Source organism: Aquila chrysaetos, chromosome 16 (assembly GCF_900496995.4).
Source record: "Aquila chrysaetos chrysaetos chromosome 16, bAquChr1.4, whole genome shotgun sequence".
Lineage (NCBI taxonomy): Eukaryota > Metazoa > Chordata > Aves > Accipitriformes > Accipitridae > Aquila > Aquila chrysaetos.
In genome coordinates, this window is record NC_044019.1 from 2,572,844 (window position 1) to 2,598,965 (window position 26,122).

Consider the following 26,122-nt stretch of genomic DNA (forward strand, 5'->3'; position numbering starts at 1 on the left):
TGATGTGGAGGATTGGGCTTTGTTAAAAGCTGATCTTGTGTCCAAAAAACCATTGTATAAATCTCTCTAAATGCGGTGTTCCCCCTCCTCCCCCTGGCGCTTGTTCGGGTAAGGTTTTATAGGAAAGCCTTTTCTGTGCAGTCTTGTTGACATACCAAAACTGGAAATGACTCTCAACTGGATGCATACATTGAAGCGGCTCCTTTAGGAAGGCGTTTGGCACATGTAGCAATGGCAGCACACGCCAGCCTGGCTCTCTCCAAGCCCCATTCCCAGGGCGCGTGTTCACTGATTTTTCTCATGGAATTGTTCAGAACATCAAGAGCCGAAAGCACGTGTGTCGTAACCCCAGATCCTTGCATGCTACAGCTTGTGTCTTTCCTTTTGCTTTGGCAGGGTCTGGCACAAATCTTAGTGGTTCTTCCCCCTGCCATAGTGCTTTGTGCCATGCTGTGGCAACATCTTATTTAGACCTCTCTAGCAAGATTTCAAAATTGGCTTGTTCAGCTCTTGCCACTGGTGGCAGCTACCAATCCTTCATCAGGTCAGAAATGTGCCATGGAGACAGGGTTTGTGTACGGTTTTGATGGGACTTGTAATTGCAGTGCCTCATTTTGTGCCTAGGAAACCTTCTGTAGAGGATGATACACTAGTTGTGTGCTCATCTAAGATTGTGTTCCCGGTAGCCATGTGGAGACCTTCTTCACATGCTCTCTGTTGTTGCTGTGTCAGAAGTCAGGTGAGTTCCCTCGGCAAGTCTGAATAGCTCTTACCGCTTTCCCAATCAAATCTAGAGCTGCAATGAGCAGGAGGTGCAGAAAACGGATACGACGCAAAGTCCATGGCACTGGTTTGGAAAAAATACCTGTCCGCTTGCAGTGCCAATGCAACTGCCAACCCGACTCAAGTTTCTGAATTGCATTACTGGTTTTAAAATTTTGCATAATTGAGTGGACAAGACCTGAATATTGAGGTACAAGAAGAAACCATCAATCTCAAACACAGTGAAGAACTGTTTTTACACCACCACTGCCACCCCCCGAAGCAAGTAAAAGTAATTCTTGGCTGTGGTTCTGGCACCTTTGTGTTTCTAGCCATGCTATGCACTTGTGCTGCTTGGCCTCCATCTAGTGAACATGTAGTTTGGAACTGTAATGGAAATAACTTTGATCTTATTTCATGAAAGGAGGCTCAGCTGAAATTACCAATGTTGACTTGAGTAGATCTTGAAGCAGAGAAAATGTACAATGAATTGAGGCATGATGTCTCTGTGGAAGCAGTTTTAGACCATTAACATGACTTCTCAAGGGTTTGTTTTAAAATAAGGTAGCATAGGGCATAATGTCATGGAAAACAAGTGCTGTCGATCTGCAGCAGATGCAAGCTTTCAGTATGCCTTCAACCATTGCTGCCAAGACCAAAGATTGCTGTCGTAGTCCACTTCAAACTTTGTGTATATTCTGCATTTCATATTCCGATACTGCAGATTGCTCTAATTGAAGTAATGAGAGCAGCATCTCTCAAAGGGTGCTGGTATGTGGCTTTCTCGCGAACATCGAAGACTCCTCCTTTGCTCACATTTAAAGAAATGTGTTACTAAATTCATATAAAACTGTATTTATTCTTCTTGTGAAACTAGTTCTTGGTTGCTAGATTGTTCCTTCTGATTCTGGCAGGATCAGGTGTCTGGCGCTTATTGCTACACAGAGCTCATTCTTTAGATATGCAAGTGTGGCTCTGCACATTTTACTTTTAAATCAAGGGACAGGCTCCCAAAACAGAACGCTACAGTTTTGAGAGTTAGTGCATCAGACTGGAAGTATCACAGAATGCTGGGATTAGTGTTTATTCTAACTACTCACTTTTCAGCTCTATGGATCTATTTTTAATTCTTCAGACTTCCAGGGTTTTTGCTAGGTGCTGTGGTGTTGGTTTTTATTCTTTGCTGGTAAAGATGGTATATTAAAAAAAAAAAAAGGAACTGCACTGTATGTTTTCTCCTTTTCTGTAACACTACTTCCTAATAATTAACTCGTGAGTTTTCTGGGATAGCAGATGTTGTAAAACCAACAGCATCTTAAGAAGAGTTGTGGCGGGGGGTGGTTTCGGGGACTGGGGGCCTTCTAAACACTGTCGATGTGGAGGTGGTAAATCTGTATTTGTATAGCGGTAGAGTCTGGTAGGGGGGATTTGTTTCTGCAGTGGCAGTTTTCAGAAATATTTGTGCGTTATCCTTACTTGTAGCTATAATCTAAGGATGTTGAGGCAAAACATTTGCCTGAGCTTCTAATTTCTTTTTAGCCTCCCATCTTCAGATTTAGCTGTCTTTTTAAGATGCTTGGGTGGAATATGCTTCTTCTGCCATGTAATACAACACTGTGTAAAACAGGCTCTTTCTCATAACGCAAGTCATGGGAATGTGACTGTGCTATATGCAAAGAACCTGACATTTCTGATACCACCAGGGTCTGTGGTACTTGATGATGTTGCTGAGTTATTGCCTCCTTCATCGAGAGCCTCGAGGCTTTTCAGTACTTCCCTCTGGCATTCGCCGTTTGCATATCCCTTCAGATATTTGGATAAATTTCATTTAGATCTGCTCTCCACCCAGCTGATTTTGTTTGGTTGACTTCTTAGTCAAGGCCAGCTTGGGAGTAACTTAAAAGTAGGCACGTCAGAAGCTGTGACATGACCCTTGCTGGCTGGGGAGGTTGTCCTCCAGTTCCCATTCCCAAGCTCACTTGGCGAGCAGCACCGGTGATGCCTGGGAACGTCCTGTGGCTGGCAGCTGCTGCTCTGCTGGGTCTGGTGGGCTGTTCCCGGCCGTTGGTTTTCCAGCTGAAGAGCTCTGGGTACCTGCTCCGGGTGGAACTGCAAGATCAGAGATCTTGTTTTTATTTGTGGTTATACTGCAGCTTGCGTTTTCAATAGCAGGTTCTTGCTCAAGCGTGCAGATTGTAGGCATCCAAGGTGAGACAGCTTCATTTGACTGCTTCCCCCTTCCCATGGCATTAAAGAGAGAGCACAAACTAGCATCTATTTAAAAAAAAAAAAAAAAGCAACAACAACAAAAAAAGAACCACAGACACTAGAGGTGTCTTCATGCTTGCTTTGTGCTCCTCTGAAGTGAAGCTCTTAAGTGTTTGTCAGCTGCCACAGGATTTTGTAAATCTAATGTTTGTCAAAGGTGTTGTGCTCCAGTGAGCAGAAAAGCTCTAATTGCGAAGTGTTGATGTTGTAGTTCTTGAGATGTGCTTGCTAACCTGCTCTGTAATCACCTCCAGGCATTTTGTGTATAGGCCTCAGCTTTTTGGCCTTCAGTTTCTTTTTCCCTTAGTCTGGAAACAAAATGTTGGCCTTCATGGAGCATATTCCAGGCTGTGTGGACTGGGTTGGCTGTTGTAAAGCAGGTATATCCCAGTCTCCCCTGTTCTTACACCCTTATTTCTTGTTCTGTGTGGTTGGGGGGGGGGTGGTGGTGGTATTCGTTTGCTTGCTTCTATCTAATTCAGTAATGTGTTCATGTTGTTGAGTTAGTGTCTTTTGTGTGTGCATGAACCTCTTCATCTAGATTCTTCTGCAAGAGCATCTCTGCATAGCCTGGTTTTTAGGTTGCAAGCTCCTGGGACTCGGGCAGGTAGTTTAGCTAATCCAAGGTCAGAGTAGTGCTCCTGTCTGCTTTGATGCAGCATCAGGCACACCAGTGAGGTGATGGTGTTAAGTAAGTGTTGTGCGGAGCAGAAGGGTGTCAAGCTTGCAAGGTACTTGCCCAGCTTCTGTATGGAGACACAGCGTTGCTGGAATCGGCAAGTTCTCTCTGGCGGCGGTTACACTTTGTGGCAACCAGGTGACGCGGGAGATGGACTTTAACTTCTATTACTCAGCAACGAGATGGTGTCAGAGTAGCCAGTTTACTCTTGAAACTTCTGAGAGACCGTACCCTGCGTTATGTGAGCGCAATGAGGGGAGCGTGGGGATCCTCGGAGCACCTCTCGCCTTCTGCATGAGGTTGTGGAGGAAGTCTTTAGAGGAGGAAGGATGAGGTGTAATGAAGCTCTAAAATTTCCCTGCAAACTGCATATCAAAAAAGACAGAACGGGTTTAGGCACTGATACTGTGAAATCAGAGGAACTGCCTCCCTTTTAGCTTTGGTGGGCTTATCTTCTGTTGTATGCTTTGGTATTTTTTTTTTTGTTGGCGATAATCCTGATATGAGGCATTCTTAAAAGAAGAGAACACAGCTTTCACTTGGGTGAAGGAACTTACCTAATTGCACAGGAATGGTCTCATTAGTAAAGTTTGTCTCGCAGAGCCAATGCTGTAGGTTTGCATGACATTTTTTTCTCTTTTCCTCCCAGTCCTCCTCTAATGCTTGCTTATGTATCTATATTTTAATGGGAAGAAATTACTGTAGTAATGTTCTGAGCAGTTTTAACCTGCTTAGGCTTTTATTTTGGAGTTTATAGTGATTTCATTCTGTAAGTTTTTCAGAAAATCAGCCTATTGGTGATTCTTGTTTCTACCCTTACTCAATTTCTTACCGATTATCCTAAACAGTCACTTAAAGTAGCAATTGTCCTTTGGGTTGAGCATCAGGCTGTTCATTTTGCATTCTGAAATCAGTCCTGTGTTTACCTTGAAGATAGGAATATTTTTTTTTTTTTATTCATCAACAGGACTTTTTAAATTATAGATGAGTGGAGTAAACCATTTCTAGCTCTTCCTGAAATCTGGATGCAGAGGCATATATTTAATGCAAGAAAGTTGCTTTTGTATGCAGTAGGGGGTAAAGTGGTGGTGATGGAATTTTCTTCCTCTTCGCTCCATTAGCTTTCTTCTTCTTTTTTTTTTTTTAACCTGTTGTTTCTTAGCGTTATGTAGAGCATTATATTCCAGTACAGCATTTAAGTGGGCTGAATGCAAGTAATTGGTATTTTTAAATAAAGCCTTGAAAAGTGGTTTGGCTTGTCTTGAAGATGAATTGCATCTCTGGTTGCAGAAAAGACCCCGTCTAGTGTTAGTGTTGAAATATTGCCAGTGCAGAGCAGATTTTGAGGACTAGCGTTTATGTATGTGCCTAAACTATTTTTTGTCTACGTTTGACAATGCGGATCAAGGGCGGGGGGGAGAATCAAATGCCAATTTAACACTCATTAGAATATTTCTCTCTGTATTTTCTTATAAATACTTGAAATACCTTAGTTTGTAGGCGGATAGTATTATAATGCAAATAGTTGTGAAGAGTCATCAAGTAACTTGTCAGTCACTTATTTCCATAGGTTCCTTACCTGGAGTTCTTCCTGTCTCAAACTCTTGCTTTGAGACTGGAAATACGATCTTCTGACCTCCTCTTCATCATCCCCTGTCAAAATCCCCTTCGGCTCTTCCCACGCCTCCTGTGTCCCCTTCTCAGGTTGATGAAAGAAAAATACAACTGTTCAGAGTCTGCCTTGGAAAGTGTAGGCTGCAGGAGGTAACAAACTAATTGTCTGACATTCATCTCTTTGATCTGTTAATAAGAGTTTATGGATTGTTGTTGCTTTGGAATAGTTGATTTTGAAAGTACTGGCAATCGGCCGCTGCCTCCCATCGGTATTTTGGTGTGTTGTACGTTGTTACTGTGCTTCCCTTTGGCTTGCGGAAGGACTGAAATAAACCTCTACATGGCGGATCAAAAGCAAACGGGGATTGTGCCTGTCTGCGGCTGCGTGGTGCTTAGTTGCTGGCTGGGGTTAAACCACGACAGTGTCAAAGCTAAATCTGCTCTTGTGTCTTTTTCCATTACATGGCAACGCACAAATATCTGTGTGTATCTTGAGATCTTTCCCTATAGAAAATGTAGCACCCTTTCTCTCTTGCTGCAAGTCGAGAGGCACAGAGACGTATTGTTTGTACATTGTGTGTGCGTGTCATTCATGGAAACTTCAAAGCTGCTCTGGGTGACCCCGAGAGCGTTTCAACGTCAGTAACTTGCTGGCTTCCTCTGCTTTGCTCGCTTGAGAAGTGAGCGGTGACTCTTCTGGCATTCAGCAAGATGCTTTTTGTGCATGGGAAGCACCGAGTCCCGTCCTGTCGGGTTGTGTCTCGGCAGGTCCTCTGTGTGTGTGTGCTTTTGGCACGTCTCCCCCGTCCTTCCAGGCTGCGATCCCTGTCGGGAATCCTGCCGGAGCCACGCGCTCCTGTCGCGCAGAGCAAGCCAGCGAGGCTGGTCTTGGTGTTCCAAGGGGTTCTCAAGTTGCGCGTCTGACTTCGTTTTAATATTAACTAGAGCTGTCTTAAGAGCTCCTTGTCAAAAAAGCAGGACTTGATCTAGGAGTTTATGGGGGGGAAAGAATTGTGTCAGCTGGAACTTGAAGTGTGCCTGGATAGTGCCATGCGGGCTGGTACCATCTCGGTCACCCGAGGACGAGGTTGATCGATGCTGCGTGTCCTGACCTCTTCATCATCTTCACTGCAGCACAGTGTGGTTATAGGGGAAAGTCTGAACCCAGTTATTGTCCCTTTATTTTCTCCTTATGAGTTCCTGATGACTACTGATACATACTGTAAATAAAGCCATTTGCAAAGATACAAGTCTTAACGAATGCAGAGGCAATGTCCAGTGTAAATTTAGTAACAGCCAGACTTGCTTAACATCCTGCAGTCGCAGAATGCTAAATGACAGGCATGGGGCTTTTTAAAAATTGTTTCAGTTAAAAGATTTGAATTTTAAATCTTACTTTGTGCTTTTGACATTCTGCATTAAACAGGCTGTTAATTTCTCCTGTTGATTATACCCAAGGAGAAGAGGTATTTTAAAAATAGCGTAAAGCCACAAAACCTGACACCTTTCAAATAGGCACAGCAGCAACTGTTTCATTACACTTTTTAGAAATAATACCGGGCTGACATTGACATCCTGGTTTCAACTTGAGGGGGGTTTACTGCCATATCCTGCACTGTTGTTGGCTGTAACAAGCAAGAGAAAAGAAGATTTTATAATAGGTGCGCACTGGAGCGTGAGCTGTGACCAGGCATCAGTTTTGTTTTGTAACTCCTTGTGAAAAGGCAGAGCTCTAATAGGGGAATAAGGAGACTATTTTGGCTTTCAATTTATTTTTGTTAATGTTCTTTTTCAATCTTTGTAAAAATAAATAAAATTTTAAAAAACAATTCCAGAGGCTTTGAGTATCTCTACATTGTTGCTGTGAGACCTGGACTGGCGTAACTTAATTTTGACAGTTTTCCAGAGTGATTAGCCAGGCTGGCTCCTTCCTGTATTCCTGAGACTTGGAGGGAATCTCTGGGAGCCTTTGACTCCTGCCTCCCGCCCCTCCCCATTGCTAACGCTTGTTTTTGTTTCTCCCAGCTACCAGAATGTCCACAGATGGTGGCTTCGGCACAGCTAGCAATAGCGATGCGCAGCAAAGCCTCCAGTCCTTCTGGCCACGAGTCATGGAGGAGATACGCAATCTCACAGTGGTGAGTGTCCTCATCGGTTGTGCGGTTTCTGAAGAACTGACAGTGAAAAGTGCCTGGTAATGTCTGGTAGCAAGATAAACCTCAGCTTGAACATCTCCTGCTGCTTATGGGATCCAGTAGCCTTGGCTATTTACACACTACAAGGTGGCCTTAAGAGCTGATAAATAATCATTTGGCCAGGCTTTGGACTGCTGGCTACAACTGCCAAAACTTGAGATATAAATTGAATGCAGCTGATTCATAGCATAATGAGATGTAATAGTCATACCTTCAGCTGTTTCTGGACTAAACAAGAAGACAAAGTTGATTCAGAGGTTCTTTTAACAGGCTAAATGATGACTGTGGCTGCTTTCTAGAGAATTGCAGGGAATTATCTTCTGTTTGGGGGGTAAAGGGAAATGATTTTAAAATAGCTACAGGTGTAAGTGTAGCTGCCATATGCTGTTTTAGCTGACAGAAGATTGAGGGATTTGAGAATATACCTCACATTATACTACATGGGCTGTGTAACTACAGTTCAAATTCCATAATGTGAAATGCGTGACCAGCATGTGAGGGAACGCTTATCCACACCAAAGGACAGGTCACATCAGCACACTCTGGGAGATGTTACTGTTCAAAATACGACTTAGGCTTTTCCCCCCTTGATAAATTCAAACACCTGGCTATTGACAGACAGTTACAATTTTGTGAATGAATTTTTGGGTTTAGACTTTTGTATAGAACTATTATGCCCTCTTCCAGAACCATCTCCTTTGACAAGTCTGAAATTTTGAAAATCACTTGGATGCCAAGTGCATCATTATCACATGCTTTATTAATTTAAAGACATTTGATTAAAAAAAAAAAAATCCTGTATAGGCTGAGAATAAGAATTGGACTAAGTAGCTTCTATTTTTTTCCATCCCCAAAAGAGATGTGCCTGAGAACAAGGGCATATAACAAAAATGACTTTTCAAGAGAGATTGATAGATCACTGTGATACAGTGGTCCTGAAAGCACACTCCTGTGCTTTTAATGTAACTGAAAACAAAAGAACTCCAGTCGAAGACAGGCTGTTCAAAGTGAAAACCCCAATCCACTAGTCTGAAGATAAGGTTCTTTTTTCAGCCTGTGTGCAGATAGTTGATTAAAGAAACAGATGTAGAAATTTGTATGCATAACCAGAATTAATTACTTTCCTCTTTCAGCGCAGTGAATTCTTGTGTTCAAGAGCTGTAGTTTGTCTTCATCTCCACATGAAAGGGGTTTATTATGCAGCTTATCAAGTATGGGCAGCTTAATTTTTAACCGTTGTACGAATCTATTTATTGCATTGCAAGCTAGTAAGTCATTGAAAATTTAACTGAGGACAGTGAAGGGGAGTTGGAAAGGGAAAGGGATAACTGCAAAACATTCCTATGCAGTTGTCCCCTGCGTAATCAAATCCTGAAATTTATTGAGTATCTTATTGAAAGTGCTCCCACGGATGTGGACGTAAATAAACTTAAAGCTCATCTGCATGTACTGCCTAGCAGAGGTCAAAGCAGCTGTTTGGTGGAAAGCCTGCTTTGGTTGCCTGCTTTTCAGGGCTTTCTCTGCCTGGTTTTGTGCATTTGCCATGTGCTACTAGTAGCTAAAATTCAGGGATAAAAAAACAAGGGAGTTGCTTTAGAAGAACAAACCAGAGCTCCCTGTTCTCTGCCTGATACAACAGAAAGGACTATAGCCTAGTCTTGGAGAAATAGGGAACAGGACTAGGCTGAAACTAGCATTTCGGCTCCACAATGAGTTAGAAGAGGCCTGTGAAAACATTGAGACCTAATTTGGAAAAAAGAAAAGATGAAGAATTGGTGTCTCAAGTTTGTTCTGCTGGGTGGTAGCCAGTAGTGGTCATGCTTCCCTTCACCATGGTACTTGCGTATTAATTTTGATTTATGTGACATTTGCCTGTCTGCCTTAAAGGAATAAAGGAGCTTTAATTTTTTCTAGTTTCTCCCACTGTCTCTATTCTGTAAAGATTTGAATAGCATTGTACCTATGCATGTCTACTTGCAGTCCTGCTGTTCATAGAAGTTAATACACTTAAGACCATTAAGAGTTTCACAAATTAGAAATTTTGTCTTCATCTTTCTTTGAGGCTTGCTTAAAGCTCGCAAGGCTCTTTAAAAAGGAAAGAGCTTTAAAAAAAAAAAATAATAATAACAATAAAAAACCTTTGGGATATTTTTCCATGCCTTAGCAACCCCTTAACTTGTTTATGTGGCGGTTACTGGTTGAAAATGCCACCCTGAGTGCATTGTGTGGTCACGCACAGGTCCCACCCCTGGCTGCCCTCTTCTCTCATTGCCAAAAATCTTTCCAAAGTACCGCTTTCACCAGCAGAAAGCAAAAGCCCTTGGCACTCCTTGCAAGGACACCTCCACCCCCCAAATTAGTTCGGATTTGCAGCATATTACTAGGAGCACCAGGAACACCCCATTCACATTTCTCTCCAGAATGAGGGCACAGAATGCTTTTTTAGTATATCCGCATATAAAAGAATATATATAAATATACATAATTTTTAATATATAAATTAAATAAAATGCCCCCTGCTGGAGTGCTGGTTGGACCATGCACAACCTCCATATTTTGCTTCAATAGAAAACAGCATCTTCAGCATTTTTTTTCCCTCTTTTGTTTCACTAACATGTCTTGCAGTGCTTTCTTCCCTAGAGAAATGAGTTCCCTTTTATTTTCTATGACATTTTTGTTAAGAAGGGAAGACTTTTTTAGAAGCACTTTGAGGGTAGGGATTCTGCATTCCTAATGCAATGGTACGTAGCCTCAGCCTTTCTCCCTTTTTTAAGAGGCTCCTGGTAGCAACACACTGTGGGTTTTTATTTTTTTTTATTATTTTCTTCTTTATTCCTCTTTATATCTTCAGAGAAGGAAGAGCACTGTTTGTAGTGAAGCTCAGCAGTTTCCCTAACCCTAAGAGCTCTCCACAGAGAGGATCTCTCCAAGGGACACGTTAGTGCCTCCTCTCATGCGGATATTAGCTTAGTGGTGCCTCTGCTGCTGCTCACGTTGGGTACACGCTAACAGCTGAGCAGAGCAGGATGAGTCAGTGCAATGACAGCCCTTGCTCTCTGTCTCCTAAACCATCATTACACCATTTTGAGTCAGCGGTTCTCTTTGCTGGAAAATAGTGAGAAATCCATCTCAAAACAGGAATAGAAGAGATTTTTTGAACAAGATTCTTGAACGGTTTTTAACACCAAAATTGGTATTGGGTAACGGGGTAGTACAAATAAAGCAAAGAGGATTTCATCCTGTGGCCCCACATAGCTCTTGTTTGCCTTCATTTTCTCTTGTGACTTTTTGTAAATTCCAAAGGTTTCTGAGTCCCGAGACACCTAATTGAATTAGTTGCTTCAAATATAAATAGATGCAGAAATGTGTAACATTAGAAACATTCTGTTTTGCAGAATGACTTCAACTTCGAGGTGAAATAGTAGGTACAAGTGTCTGGCAGAAGATTTAAGTAGAATTGTATTGGTATAAAATACAGAAAAGCAGATAATTCTCAGGCCTGAGGAGAAGCTGCCATACCTCAAAGAAAATAAGTTATTTTTATAAATCTAAATTTTAGCCAGTTTAATTCCAGACAATACAGGCTTGTTTTAACATTTATCTTACCTTTATTTTCAGTTAAGTATCAGTAAAGAGTCTCTCAAATGTGAATCTCTCTGCAGAAAGACTTCAGAGTTCAAGAACTCCCTCTGGCTCGTATTAAGAAGATAATGAAACTAGATGAAGATGTGAAGGTACACTCGTGGGTTTTTCTCTTAAGTATTTATGATCCTTTTGGTGGATATTGTAGCTATAATTCTTTGTAATTCATTGCTTATTATCATTATTTAATATTATTATTTTTAAAGCACATTTTAACAGTTGCCTTGAATGCAATATTAGCTGGCCTTCTATAATTAAACTGAGCTGGGAAAGCAAAATCATTTGGGATCTTTGCTGAAGACTTTTGCAGTTTTCCTTTCTTCTGGTAAATACTAGTCTACTGTATAATTCTGGGTATTTCCTGTTGTTTCTAGTGCTTAACTGTCTTCTCTCATGTTTCCTCCTTGCTTCTCTCGACTATTCCTTTCACAAAGCTATAGACTGTTTAGTATGAAGAGTGACATCACTTAAGTGTGTGCTGCGCTGTTTCAAGTTTTATGGAAAAAATAAGTAATAATTTAGGTAAATAACATGGGTTTGATACTGGTATTTGAGCTGAACCCGTGATGTGTGACTGATGACGGTAACACACGAATTGACTGATGAAAATTTACTGACATAAAAGGAAGGAGAAAGGAATCACCTGCAGGGTTTGACTCCTGCGCTGCTCCAGTCCTCCCTGTTTTTTAAGTTGGAAAACTGTCAGACACTTAACTCCTAAGAGAAAAAAGAATGGTTTGCACTTTCTTCTTTTTTTTTCTCAATGTGACACCATCCTTCTGTTAGGACAACCTTTAACATTTAAATGACATCCTGAAAAAGGTGTGTGTTGTCTTGCTATACAAGGGGGCTATTCATTCAGCCTGGAAAGGGAATGAACCTAGGCCTCTGAGGTCCCAGTTCAGTGTCTGAACCGAATGAGTGCCAGATTTTTGATGATGAAGGCGAAGATGAGTTTTTAGGGCAGGGTGGTAGGGGAAGTCTCTGGCCTGCCTGGAAAGTTATTTAACAAGAAGGCTGTACTGGGGAGTAAGCATTAATGCCAAGCCAGCTAATAATGAAACTGCTTAATTTGAGTAAAACTTGAGTTAGATACTTTTTAAGGGAAAGGAATTTGGTGGGACAGAGTCTTTACTCAGGCCTCCAAGCCTCCTTTTCAATTTCAGCATTCATTTCAAATTATATAAATGTTATAACTATAAAGTAAGGGCCAGGTTTTAAAATGAGCCCTCAACCTGTCCTCTTCAGTTTCCAAATCGTTTATGCACATGCCAAGGTACTGCTAGGAGAAGCTGCTGGTTGACACCCTCTCGGTGAATGTGCCCTGATGCCATTTACTGGCCTACTGTAATCCAGCGCAATATGGAGTTGACATCCAACTAGTCATAGAGGAAACAGACTTTCAAGACAAATCTGAGATGCCAAAAACTCTTAACACTGCGTTTAACTTCAGGCTGGTAGCTCTCTGGACTCTGATCAGAGCCAGAGACATTCTGATGTGGAAATTCCCCAAACTTCACTGTTAAACAGTGCAACCATTCGACTAATGTGATAAATACATAATACAGATACTCTGACTACCACTTTACAGCATTAGAGTACTAATGGTAAACTTTTAAAAAAAATTTGTAAATTTAATTGCAGATGATTAGTGCAGAAGCTCCCGTGTTGTTCGCCAAGGCAGCTCAGATATTCATAACGGAATTGACTTTGCGAGCATGGATACACACAGAAGATAACAAGCGGAGGACTCTGCAGGTGAGAGAGCTGCTGCTGCCTAGCCTTCAACTGCTTCATAAACCTGTTTCCAACTCTTTGTTTCCATAACATGAGGCATGTTTTGTAGACAGTAAATTTAGTACCTGTGTTTATCACTACAAACCTGTGCACAAAGCACAGTGCCTAGTGTAACTGTGCAACTGAAATGCTTTTTTCTTAATTTGCTTTCAAAAAAAAAAAAACCCCAACAACAACAAGAACCAACAAAAACACCAAAGCTGCAGCTGTCAGCTAATTGTGACCTGCTCTAACAACTCAGGATAGCTGTAGCTGTTGAGCTCCCAGCTGATTTGTTTTTCAGTAGTCGTTCTAAGGTAAGCTTGTAAATGTTAGTTTGTATTGATAAACATGTAGAGATGAAAACAAAAGTACCCTACTCCCTCCTCCAGAACAGATCACTGATTCTTCTGGATTGAAAGGCCCTCAATAATAATCATTTTTCAGTGGTTCAAGAGTAAACTGTAACCCTTTAGGGTCTTTTTAGGGCAGGGGGAAGCGGGGAAAGGCATTCACTTTTAGTCTTACACGTTGACCAGAACTACTTGAAACTATAATAACCATCAGTTCGGGCCCTCAGATCAGAGGTTGAGAGATTGTGATATTTAGGGCCCTGTCAGCTCTCCTGTACCCTGGCACAAAGCTTGCTGTAGTGGCAGGGAGGCATGTCTGATTTCGGTCCAAAGCTGTCCTATTGAGTAGGCATTCAGCCACTCAATCTCCTCTAAATTGGGCTAATGCTACTTGCTTAACCCAGGTTTTAATGCAGTTACTGTTGCAAGGATGTATTTGATATACATTCCACGAACCAGATGTTTCATAAGTACAAGTGCTGACTCAGGCGTGTCCTGTTAACAGTTTTCAAGCTTGGATGGATCCGTTTATTTCAGATTCGTACTTAAATCCTGATCCTAATGTATAAGACCTTGAATTGACTCAGGTTTTAATTCTGACTGCCTTGCCTTCCACAGCAGCTGCTCTCCTGGAACAGCTGCTCTCCGCATGGACAGTGCAGCTGGAGAAATGCAGTCTCTGCTTAGCAAGTATTTGGGAAGAAAATTTCAAGTGGAGAGGTCTGAGTTATGGAAGTCTATTCCTGAGGAAATTGGACTGAACCCAATCCTCAGCGTGGAGAATGAAATATGAGATACATCTGTTCAGTAAAAGTTTTCTTCCTGGTGAAGATACTTCTGTAATATATGCTGCCTGCAGAACAAAAGAAATGTCTCTTATGCTTTCTAGTGATCATTGTTTGGCAATTAAATGCCAAGACAGTATAAGGTTTAGAAATGTCAACTAGCTTGAAATGAGAGGATTGATAGTCTTTAAAATTTTACCTACTCATTAGGCAGCATAGGTATCTTTGTCTCAAATTTGTTCATATATATGCTTTACAAATTTATCTTCAGCTAATGAGAATGAGACTTTTAATAGCTTCTTGAATTAGCCTTGCTTTTTAAGATGGCTTGCAAGAATTTTAAAATGACAGAGTACTTTTTTTTTTTTTTTTTTTTTAAAGAAATGCAGCTTTTTTATCTTGGGGGTTGTTTCAGATCTTAAGCAAATACATTTACGTGACGACTTACTGCTGGGTAACTCTTTTTTTCAAGTCTTTAATGCTTTGACCTAATGCTATTCTTTGGATTTCTTTTTCAGGCAAGGTATAAAAGTAAAGTTATAAGCCATTTTGAGAAGATACTTACCTTGCCAGTTTTCGCAGAAGCTCGTTGGCTCTTGCACATCCTTTTTCTGATACATGTTTGGCCAGTTTGCTGAGAATATGTTTTAATCTTCATGCTTTCTTTTAACCATTTTGCCCTTCCACATGCTGAAGCTTGTTCTCTCAGCATCTCTTGGGATTCCCCTGCCCTGAATAAGATCCTGTGATACTTTATTTTTTTATTTTTTTTTTTTTTTTAATTTTTTTTTTTTATCCCATCCCCACCTCACAGATTCTGCATATATTACTACTAATACATGGAGCAGTCATCCTGGTCTTTCTGCAAAGCTTCTTTTCAGATATCTTTGGGATTTTAAAATTATTTTTTAGAAGAATTCCCCTTTTTTTAATGTGCTAAAAGGCTTATGGTGGTTGTCATGAGTCCTCTGTAGTGAATTACAGCAGTACCATTGTGGAGAACCTGATTAGGCCTGGTGGGTGAGTAGATAACTGTAAAAGCCTGAGTTTGATAAGCACCTTCTTATTGTACATCTTGGAGTCTTCACTCAGCATGAGACAATATTGTTGGTGCTGAAACAGAAGTTCTCGCCACCTGGCTTGACCACTTGGGATCTGGAGAAGACATTCTCACTTGACTCAGTTAAAAAGCTCTACCTTTATTTATCCAGTGACAAAACAGACTTCTAAAGCTGAAGAATGGCTTTCTCTTTTTGTTGTTACAGAGGAATGACATTGCCATGGCAATTACAAAGTTTGATCAATTTGACTTTCTTATCGATATTGTTCCAAGAGATGAACTGAAGCCTCCAAAGCGGCAGGTGAGACATAAAAGTGATTCCCTTATTGTCTGTCCTTTCCTTGGTGTGATTTCAGTCTCTAATTAAAAGACAGTTGATAAAGCAGTACAGAATCAGATTTACACATGAGGTTTGTGCCTCTCTTTTACATGTTTATTTACAGTACTTTTCAGGTCCTTTTTTTTTTTTTTTTTAATGGGAATAGAGCTTGAGTGGAGATTTACGGAAGTCTGACTTGGGGATTTACTTAAGTGATAAAAACTACTAAATATATCTGCTACCAAATGTTGCCAATGTTAAATTTTTAACTTTAAAAAGCGTGCTGAGTTTGCATCCTTTGACTTGTAAAGGGAGAAACAGGCTTCTTTGCTTGGAAGTACCACCTCCTGCACCCTTTGGGGCAGTCATTGCTACTGTAAACATCCTTGACTGGAAGCTGTAAGGTGTTAGAAGGAGCTTTCAGTCGGATGTTTACAGCAGCAGGCTGCTGCAGTCATCTGAGCACAAGATCTTCGAAACTTAACAGGCTTGTGTTTTACAAAGCACTTGTTTCCCTCCATGTTTGAGATGGTGCTGAAAATGCAATGAGGTGAGGTTGAAGCTCAATCTTGCTGCTTCAAATCCACAAAGAAACAGATCCAGCTGCTGGTAGATAAATTTATCTCCTTCACTTAAAAGCTTGGTGTTTGCTGCTAAAAGTTCATCAGCTCAGTAATTGCTCATCTCTCTTTGTTACAAGTTCCTGGTGGATAAATGGCTGAGTCGTCAGTACAGCTCTTCTAGGGAACAGCTCTGTTCAGAGAGTGCTGCACCATGTTCAGCAACTCCTAGAATCGTTGCCCAGAACTCAGCTGGAGCAATTTCTTCTGAATAGTAAATTCAAAAAAATGTTATAATAATTTACAACAATTCCTTCAACTGGTTTTCTGATACTTTGGAAGGTCTGCAGTGTGTTAGCCTTTGAAAAAATCCGAGGTGGTCCTTAAAACAGCTTCTTTAGTGAGTGCTACTGGAGAGGCTGGCATACTGTAAAACATCTTTCTGGCAAGTGTTTTACTTGGAAGGTTTTCTTTGACAAGTTTTTTTGTATTCCAATATAAACCCTGGAGAACATGCAAAAAGATACCTGCTCTGAGTGTAGAGACCAGCGGTTCCATTGTGGACCTGGATGTTGGAGGTTGCTATTTTACTTTTGGTCTTGAAGTCCTCATGGTGCTACTGAAGTGATGGCCAAAGGGAGGAAATACACGCTTCATCCTTTGTGATGATGTCGTGAGTTGAGTTTAACCTCACGCTCTGATTTCCAGAAGCAGCGTGACTTTCTAGTAAATGAGGAAAATACCTTTCTGTGTCACAATATATGCAGGAGAGTCCATCCTGCTGCTGCAGTCAGCTATGGTTAAAATTAGCAGCATCCCAAGGCTTCGTTACAGGTGTGCTGGGAACTGTATTCTGTACACATGGTGAGCTTCACATGTGGGAGTGTGGCACAGCTCCTTCCATTTCTTCACTGAATTCCCTGCTTTATCCCTGCAGCAGTGCAGCAGAGATGATTTATCCAAAGATCATTAGCTCAGTATTAAATGAAAAGACAAAGCAGCAGCCTGCACAGCTGCTCTCTATGCTTTGCTTAACTAGGGGGGAAGAAAACCCACGTTTCAGTTTGTTCAGCTTGATAAGCTGAAATGAGTTGGCTGCAGCCTGAAGTAACACAAGTTAATTCTGGCATTGCAAATTCAGTTCTTTTTCTTTTAGGTGCCTCATTCAGTTATTCTACTTTGTAGTGCTATTTTTAGAAATACTCCATGTTTGGGAGGGAGAACATTGCCCATATCTCTTCCTTGCTGGAGCCTTTTGATTCACATCAGAATGTTCTGATTACAGAACATTCAAGTTCTATAATCAAATGAATGCCTGAAGGATTTTAATAGTGTGTTACATGCATATAGGTTGCTAGGTTAATGCGTCTTGATGATAGATCACACCAGAGCTGTGTCTTTTGGATTGCACAGCATCAGCAGTGAAACCCTGTCTGTTTTTTGGTTTGAAATAGGCTTTAGAGATCTGTCTCTCGCCACTACATCCCCTGCCTGTGAACACTGCTGAATCACTAGAAATACTTCTTATGGCAAGATAAGTTTAATGGAGAAATAGTTGCCCGATAAGAACGTAGGTTAGGACTTTGCAGTGGAAAATACTCCTTTGATTCAACAGTGTTGAAAAGTGGCTGCCTGTAGGCTGACAGCCTGCACTTTTTGGCTGGGGGTACAATCTGTATTTTATCTCTACCACGGAAAAGACTGTTTGACAAGTTAGTGTTGGTTACGTGGAAGAGCTGGGAAGGAAACCATGACTGTTATGTTGCTCTGGTAACTAAAGCTATGGCTTGAAAATAAAAGATGGCAAATGATGTGATATAACCTAGTTCAAGCAGATTTGGATTTAAAGCCGTTTTTGCCTGTAGCAAATGCAACTTAACCTGGAATAGATATTTACAGAAGTATTCGGTTGCCTTAATTGTTTCAGGATTAAGCTAGGAATTGAGGATTGGAACGCTCTAGAAATAACATAGCTAAGGACTAGGCTTCACAGAACAGCCGCAGCTCTTCTATGCATGCAGTTTTATGGTTAACGTGAGACATGCCCTGTTGAATATATATTTTAAACTTACATTAATCCCTCCCCCAAAGGATTTGATGAAGCGAGTAGCAATAATCAGTGAACTACCATATGTAGGAAGTATTGTAAGTGTTTGATTGCAGTGGTTTGCAGTACCATGCGATAGTGCTATTGTTTACTCTAAGAGCCAGGCTTAGAAGTTGCTTCTTGATTACAGCCAACTGTGAACAACTTAATCTTTGGGGGCTAACTTTCTGGTAGGCTACTGAGAAACCTCCCAATAGTAAGTCTTTTCTTTAGTTGCTGTCCCTCTGAGAGACTAGCATCTAAGCAAACGGGCCCTTTTACTCAAGCCTGATGCCCATCTAGACAGCATACATTGATCTTGTTTAATGTGAATTTTTCTTTTCCTGTCCAGCTGGATATACTGAAGGTAATCCATGAGCAAGCTTCATTTAATGCAGGGGAGTCAAGCAGACTTGTGTAAGTGGGAATCCACCATGTTGTAGCACGTGTAAACATCCTACACTCTCAGCTGTGAACTCGAGGTGGCTGGGAGAGGATTGTTTACGCCTTCTGCCATGGAGTGAACGTCTGGTGAGCTGCATCTTCCGTAAGGTGCAAGATCCGACTGCTTCTCTGGGGAGCTTAAGAATTTTGATTCTTGAGTGTTAACAGCTTGCCACTTAACATAATCTCTGAAAATCTACTTCTTTGCCTAAAATATCGTTAATCATAAGGGGCTTTTCTCTCCTAAAGACATGCTTAGATAAAACAAAACAGCAGTATTATAGGCTGTGCTTCTGACGGTGAGCTAGAGCAGAGCCTTTTTCTTCACACTGTTGAGAGATTCCTGCTACCAGCAGAATCAGGATGTTAAGACACAGTACAAGATGAAATTGTTATCATTCTGGAAAAGCTGGATTTAAATAAATAAATAAAGGCACAACAGTATACTTCAAGTCCATGACTTTTATTCCCAGGGGTTTAACATCGGAGCTAGATTAAGATTTGTGTTGGGCACATAGGCCAAGAGGAAGGTTTTGTTGACAGATGAGGCTTTGTAAGTCTTCCTGGTGCATTTGCAATTCATCCTGTGTTGCAAATGCAGGCGATGATGGAATTTACTAATGAGGAGTTGCGTGGATTTCAACTATGGTAATTTTACTCATTTGCTTCTCATAATGAAACTGGTGACTACGTTATTATACATAGGGTATTGGAAATGGTTTTGATTTCCATATAGCTGAATAAATGAGGAAACCTGGTTTGATTTATCATTTCAGATTTACTTAGTTAAACTGTTACAAATGCGGTATTAAAGATACTTTCCCATAGAGCATGCTTACGGGGGGGGATGTTTCAGCTCGGGGCAGGTTGTTGGATGTTGATCTGTTCCCTCCCTGTTTACCTGTCTTTTACCTGTGCTGCAGGAAGAAGTGCGTCAGGCTGTGACCCCAGCTGAGCCTGTACAGTATTACTTCACACTTGCTCAGCAGCCTGCTGCAGTGCAGGTTCAGGGACAACAGCAAGGACAGCAGACCACCACGTCTACAACTACCATCCAGCCAGGACAGATCATCATCGCCCAGCCTCAGCAAGGGCAGGTGAGCGATGAGCAGCGTTCAGGGGCTTTGCAGTTCAGTGGGGCCAGTTGAAACCCTCAACTCGCCCGTGTGTCATGTATTGCAGTATCCTGTCCTCACTGCTCAGAACAGTCAATAACAATAATAGAAATGTGTTTTCTGGTCAAGATCAGGTGTTCAGATACCTTGGTAATGAGGGTCAGCTAGGTTCTGGGTTCCCTTCGTGGTGATTTAGGCATCAACAAGTAACAGTGGGTCTAGGAGGCAGTCTGTCTATTACAATCTTTGTATCTTGTGGCTGTTTCACCGGCGTTCAGTCCTTGCTTGGTCCTTATCCCTGTTCTGCATGCAGAGCACCCCCGTGACGATGCAGGTTGGAGAAGGCCAGCAAGTACAGATAGTGCAGGCCCAGCCTCAAGGGCAGACCCAGCAGGCTCAGAGTGGAACTGGGCAGACCATGCAAGTCATGCAGCAGATCATCACCAATACAGGAGAAATCCAGCAAATACCGGTAAGACTTTACCAGTAGAAATGTTTAACAGTCTTGTGAGCAAACTGTCTGCTGGTGTTCTGGCATGAGACTGTATTATGTATGCTTTTTCTAACTGTAAGAGGAAGTTTGGATTGAGTGGTGTGTTTCCCGCACTTAGAGAGGAAAACTAACCAGATGTGACATGAAGGAGGAAATAAATCTAACCCATATAGTGTAGACTCATTGCCCACCCCCAACACTTTCCCCTGATTGAAGTAGTTACGATTAGGAAGCAATAAATAAAATATTTCCTGGATAAACCCTAGTTCTTTACTACAGCATGGTTTCAATAAAGCATAATTAACTTCTTTTGCCTTTACTTGGTTCTGCCTCTGCGATCTGAAGTCATGACCTGGCAGACTGAGTGGGAAAGGTGCCATCTGTGAGTTATTAATAAACTTTTATGTTACAAGAAATATTTCTACAAAATACTTTGAGCTGGTTAGAGGAATGGCTTTGCAGAACCAGAAGTTATCTCCTCACTTTCACATCAATATAGACCTGCTGTGGCCTCAAGAATGGGATTTTGAGTACCCAGCATCAGCAGTAATATTCTGGCATGTGTCCTAGGTAAATATGTGGGTCAAAAAAATGTCACCTCTTTCCCCCTTCTCTGTAACTTCTAATTACAACAAAGCTGGGTCTTTTGGTTCCCATCTGGAAAATTTCACACCTCTTAAAGAACAAAAAAAATCTGTCCAGTTGTGTGTACTTAACCAGCAATCCAAAGGTCAGACCAAGTGACCAAGGCAAGCATTTCACTTTGTCTTTGATTTCTGTTACTAAGAAGTGTACCCACAGCTGTGGCAAAACTGATCTTTCACACAAGTTTTGCTTTTTGAGATTTGCTAAGCTTCCCTCTGTACGTCTGGCAAATGTTTGTGCTTTGACATAGCGTCTTGAAAAAGGTTTAGATTGTGGGTGTTGCCAGATTTTTCCAATTCACTTCCAAATTCTTTTCGTCTCTTAAGTCTTCAGCTGATTCCTACTGCTTGGCTTAAGGTGTTGGTCAGAAAAGAAGTGAATTGCTTGCCAAATAGTGTTTTACTACAAGCAACCTTTTTTCTTCTCTGCATTCCCCACCACCTTTCTTTTACGTTCTTTTTTTTTTTTTTTCCCCTCTTCCTTTTCTTATGAAAGTCTCTCCAAGATACTTGTTCTTCAAAGCATTTTGGAAGGAGGTCTCCACCTCTAGCCTCAGTGAATCCGTTACAACAGTACTGAATGTTGCAGCATCCTCCTTTGGTTCAGCAATAAAAGAACAGTTCAGACTTGTTTACCAATTGTCTCCAGTGAATGCTGTAACTCCCTACAAGAAAGGGGCTTGGAGATCTGCTAGGAGAAAGACTTCTTCATGAAGTAGCTGTTAGGGGCCATAACCTTTTGCAGAAAGTACTGTTCTCCACAGAGGTGGATCCTGTTGAAAGTGGCCCAGTGTTTTAGGAGTGTGAGTCTGGAGGCTTTTTAATTAGCGTCTGGTTTGGGCCAAGCATATGCTTCTACCTTCCTCTTGCCTGGGAGCATCTAAGACCAAGTAGCTGTGACTGGTCCTCAGAAGCTTCTTATGCTGCAGATGTAAAAGACAGAAACTGCCAAGTGCCAGAGTGTGGTATCTTCTGTCTTTGGGAGCACTTAGGTCTCTAACAGTTGTAAGACTGCAAAACGGAGCAACTTAGGAGCAGTGTTTTAATGAAGCAGTCACAATTCACGCTTCTCTATCTAGTAGAGATACTGTTTTGACCGTAATTAAGAGGATTTTGACTGTAATTAAGAGAATTCTTGATCACGGCATGTTGAAGAATCACAGTTCGTGCTGAAGGGAAGCATCTTTCCCCTTGCTCACTTCCAGCAAGTGAAGTAAAATAGAACATGGAGCCATGCACTTGCTGCAAGAGTTTTTTTAGTGCCCTAACCTGGAAAGCAGTTTTTGTTTGGTTTCACAGAATTACGGTCCTTTATCTCTTAAGGGCTGCTGTCCATTCTGCTCTTTCTGGTGCGCTTTCTTGCTTTTCCATTGAGTTTCCTTTTTCTCTTGATGCAGTTAGTGCTGTCTTCTGATAGTTCCTTTTCACTCTGGTATCTGTTAGGGCTCTGCAAAGAATCTTTCATAACACAAATATGACAGTTTGAAACACTCTCATAAAACTGGTAGTGCCTGTGGCGATTACAGGAGTGTTGAGATAATCTTACTGATGTTCTCCACTGGTTTTCCTTGTGCCTCTGATACTGTGTACGCTTCTCTACTGCGATTCACCGTTTACTCTAGGACCACAGGTTGCCTGTGGAAAGGTGACTTTTATTTTTTATAAACTGAGAAAAACTGGAAGGAAGTGTATACATCAATAAAATGGTAATCGCTTGTTTGTCCACATTAATTTTGTGTTAAATTTAATCTGTGTCCTAGCTAGATGTCATTGGCCAGGTTCTTTGGAGCTTACTCTCATTTCTGGAAGAATGCTCTTTCTAAATCGCTTTCACCCAGTTAGTAGTGTAGTTAAAATCTAAGCAGGAAGCCCCCAGTGTGGAAAATATGATCTGCCGGCAGATCTCAGTGCAGAACAAATTCTTTATTGAAATGTTTATGCTCATGTGGAGTTTATTTGCTCTGGAAATAATATTGGCGCTTTTAGACACAGCTGGTGAAGTCAGTGGCGTTTGTGTAAATGCCAAGACCGTGTTCTAGGCACTTGAACCTTTGTCAGCGAGCAGTTTCTGAAGTATTTTGTATGTCCTTCTTTCCCCTTTGTAAAAAGAAGAAAACTCAAAACATTTTTTGTACGTAATTAACCTTAAGACTGTGCATCTAAGTGTTTTAAAGTTAAATAACACAAAATGAAAAATTCAACAGTAGTATCAATCATTCTGTGACCTTTTTATTGCTTCTCAGATGTGTATTAGCAGTATTAGCTGTTTATATCACAGGTTACCATGATGACATTGTCTTCATATCCCATACCCCCAAGCATGTAACCTTGCAAGATCAGGGTTGTAGGAAGTAAATTTGTGTTGGAATGTTATATACGAAGTATTGACACAGAAAGTATCGGCCTTTGCCAGGTCGGAGTTGACATATATTGGCAGAGAGTTGCATTAAGAGCTTCCAAATATATCCCTGGGTTTTGTCATCTCTGCTGTCTTTATTTATGTGAAAATTTCCCATATATTCTTTAATATTTTTTTGGCAGGATATAATAGGAGTGTCATTATGTGCGGCTAGCTCATAACAATTTTCTTTACATGAAATGATACATCAAAGTAGTAACTCGATTCTCGTAACCAAAACGAAAAATAAGTGTTCTCAAAGCTCTCTGAAATTTAGCGATTAATATGCTTTAGCTACTAACTGACCACTCCCATTCTGGAGAAGGAACAAATGTTGTGCTTCCTCGGGGTTTTACTTCAAAAACCTGCAGGAGTTCCGTGGACTTCGTTCTTGCTTTGGCAGGGTCTGTGGTAGTTACTCATCTAAACTGTTAATCAGCTGAAGCTTCCCAGTGTCATCTATTACTCAGGCTTCTGTTGTGGAAACAAGAAGGCAAGTTTGTGTGTTTCAGGTTACACAGTTATCTGTTTAATTTTCTTTCCCTGCCCCCTCCGCTTGTCTCCAGGTTCAGTTGAATGCTGGCCAGCTGCAGTATATCCGCTTAGCCCAACCTGTGTCAGGCACCCAGGTAGTCCAGGGGCAGATCCAGACGCTTGCAACCAATGCACAGCAGGTATGCACTATAACAGCAGGGCTGACATTAACTGGTAAAGTGTTGTTCCCTAGCTCCTGAAACTGCAAATTCCAGTCGAATTTACCAACTCTTGAGCTAGGATTCCTGCATTTCTTTTCTTCTTGTTGCTTTCATCAGAATAATAAAGCAAGGAGCATAGCGGAAGCCTCCTTTACCTATACGTGAAAGGTGCATGCATATATGTACGTGTGTGTGTCTCACTGTAGAAAGCTCATGCTGCTTCTGAGCTGATTGCAGGTAAAACTTCAGTTCATCAACCTTCTCTTTACTTCTGCTCCTTCTGGCTGGGTGAGGGAGGAGCAGCCGTGCAACCTCTCAGGAAAGCTATTGCAGAGGTGAAACATCAAGACCGGCGTTGCTGCCAGCAGGTTGTCTCATGTTCTTGTTGAGACTGGTTGTGAAGGGATTCTTCTCTGCCTTCAGAGGATAGGAAGGCTGCTGCTTTTCTGTGATCCTGGAGGCCGCGTTCTCCTCGTGAAAGTCAGAGAGGACATGCTTGTGTTTGGTTTGGAATGACTGAATCCCATGTCCTTTGTTCTTGACTTGCGGTTAGCACCAGCATGACTGTGGGCTGGCGGCATAAGCTGTATCTTACCACATGGTGGGGTAGTGAAGTTTGAAAGAGTCTAAAAGCTCTTGAAAGGCAGCAGCAGAATATTGTTAGTGGGGTTCTGACCCTCTCCGAAGTGCTGTCAGTGATCATCCTTCTCTTATCCTTGTAGATAACGCAGACAGAAGTCCAGCAAGGACAGCAGCAGTTCAGCCAGTTCACAGACGGACAGGTAGGAGCTTGGAGTTCGTTGGTGCTACGTCCCTTTGAAGTCAAGGGCTAGAAAGACTGTCCTAAAGTCTGCATGTTCTAGCAAATTGGCTCCTCCCGATAAAACACTGCTACTGCTAGCAAACCCTAACCAGGAGCAGATAAGTGGACGTTGTGCCAATCTTAATTCAGGTGGATTCTCTGTGTTCTGCTGCCTTTGCTCCAAATTAATGTAGTCCCTTGCACTCTGGGTGGGATCCATTATAGTCCTAACCAGTTTAGGAATAAAAGTCTTAACATCTAGCTATTGACTGTTGCGTAAGTAGCCTGAACTCAATCTGGGCATCAGAAACTCACAGAATTACTTTGTTGTGATTTAGCAGCAAATGTCTAGTGGCAATTTGTCATCTGGCGTTTTTCGGATTTTGCTCGAACCTGAGAGTTGCTGTTAAAGCCACCATTAAACTTGTAGGGGTTAATGCACAGCATTGTGCTTAGAGGGAGCTGGTGGTGAGCGTGATGAGAACTGACAGTCGTTTCTTTCCCCTGCTTCTGTCTCTGCCAGCAACTTTATCAGATCCAGCAAGTGACCATGCCTGCAGGCCAGGACATCACCCAGCCCATGTTCATTCAGTCCACCAACCAAACCTCAGACGGCCAAGCCACACAAGTGACAGGGGACTGAACGGGGATGTTGTAGCAAGTCTTCTCTCTGCGTGGAAATGAACACGTACCAGCTCGACGTTTGCCATACCAACCTGGTCTGATGAATGCATCTGCTTCTGTGTATCTGTACTTGATATTAAGCCTATAGTAGGCTGCAATCTCCGGTGCACTATACACCTTCCTCTGGTGGGTATGAGAGAATATCCAACAGACACTGACAAGAATGCAATATTTTTATTTTTATTTTTAGAAATCAAATTTCAATGTATTCAGCTGCTTGTTCAAACCCATAAAACTGAAAGAGAACTAATAGAAGGGAATTTGTAGCATCTCATTGAACAATGTGTAAAACGTTTTTATCTAGTAAAATTATTAAAGGGTACTGCATCTGGTTTGTTTTAAGAGCTTTATTCCTGGTATTCAGTTTGTATTTTTTCTCTGAATAGAGCTAGATTCAGTCCTCCCATCTCAGTGGTTTATTAGAGGTGTATGGGGGGAACGTGTGTGTGTGTGTTAGATTTTCCTCTCCTGCCTTCTTTTTTCGTAAGCCAGAGCATTGGCTATATGCAGCTTCAAGGGCAGGGAGTAGGGGAGGAGTAATTAAAGTGAAAACAAAAAAAAAAACATTCCTTGTATTATGACTGTATTTTCTAAGGGTAAAAGATTCTTCAATTTGTCCTGGCTTATTCCAGAAACACTAATGGAAGTCTGGACAAACCCCAGCCCTGCTGTTAACTGTTGTACTAGCTTCAGTCGATGCATGTAATATAAGCTTCATAAAATGAAATAAATTTCCTTTGTAAGATAA

The 26,122-nt window shown here is 41.5% G+C and overlaps 1 protein-coding gene across 7 annotated transcripts in view; it reads left to right on the plus strand.

Moving 5' to 3' along the window:
• The window catches only part of NFYC (nuclear transcription factor Y subunit gamma), a 37,645-nt gene extending 11,523 nt beyond the window's left edge, over nucleotides 1-26,122 (plus strand). For 5 of the 7 annotated variants that reach the window (XM_030038895.2, XM_041129375.1, XM_030038898.2 and 2 more), the window contains 9 exons: nucleotides 7,349-7,461; nucleotides 11,181-11,252; nucleotides 12,805-12,918; nucleotides 15,340-15,435; nucleotides 19,467-19,640; nucleotides 19,972-20,130; nucleotides 23,760-23,867; nucleotides 24,611-24,670; nucleotides 25,214-26,122. In XM_030038895.2, the coding sequence (XP_029894755.1) occupies nucleotides 7,357-7,461; nucleotides 11,181-11,252; nucleotides 12,805-12,918; nucleotides 15,340-15,435; nucleotides 19,467-19,640; nucleotides 19,972-20,130; nucleotides 23,760-23,867; nucleotides 24,611-24,670; nucleotides 25,214-25,333 (1,008 nt within the window). In that variant the 5' untranslated portion in view covers nucleotides 7,349-7,356 and the 3' untranslated portion in view covers nucleotides 25,334-26,122. The remainder of the gene's footprint in view (nucleotides 1-7,348; nucleotides 7,462-11,180; nucleotides 11,253-12,804; nucleotides 12,919-15,339; nucleotides 15,436-19,466; nucleotides 19,641-19,971; nucleotides 20,131-23,759; nucleotides 23,868-24,610; nucleotides 24,671-25,213) is intronic. The other 2 variants (XM_030038899.2, XM_030038900.2) reach the window with 2 other exon arrangements.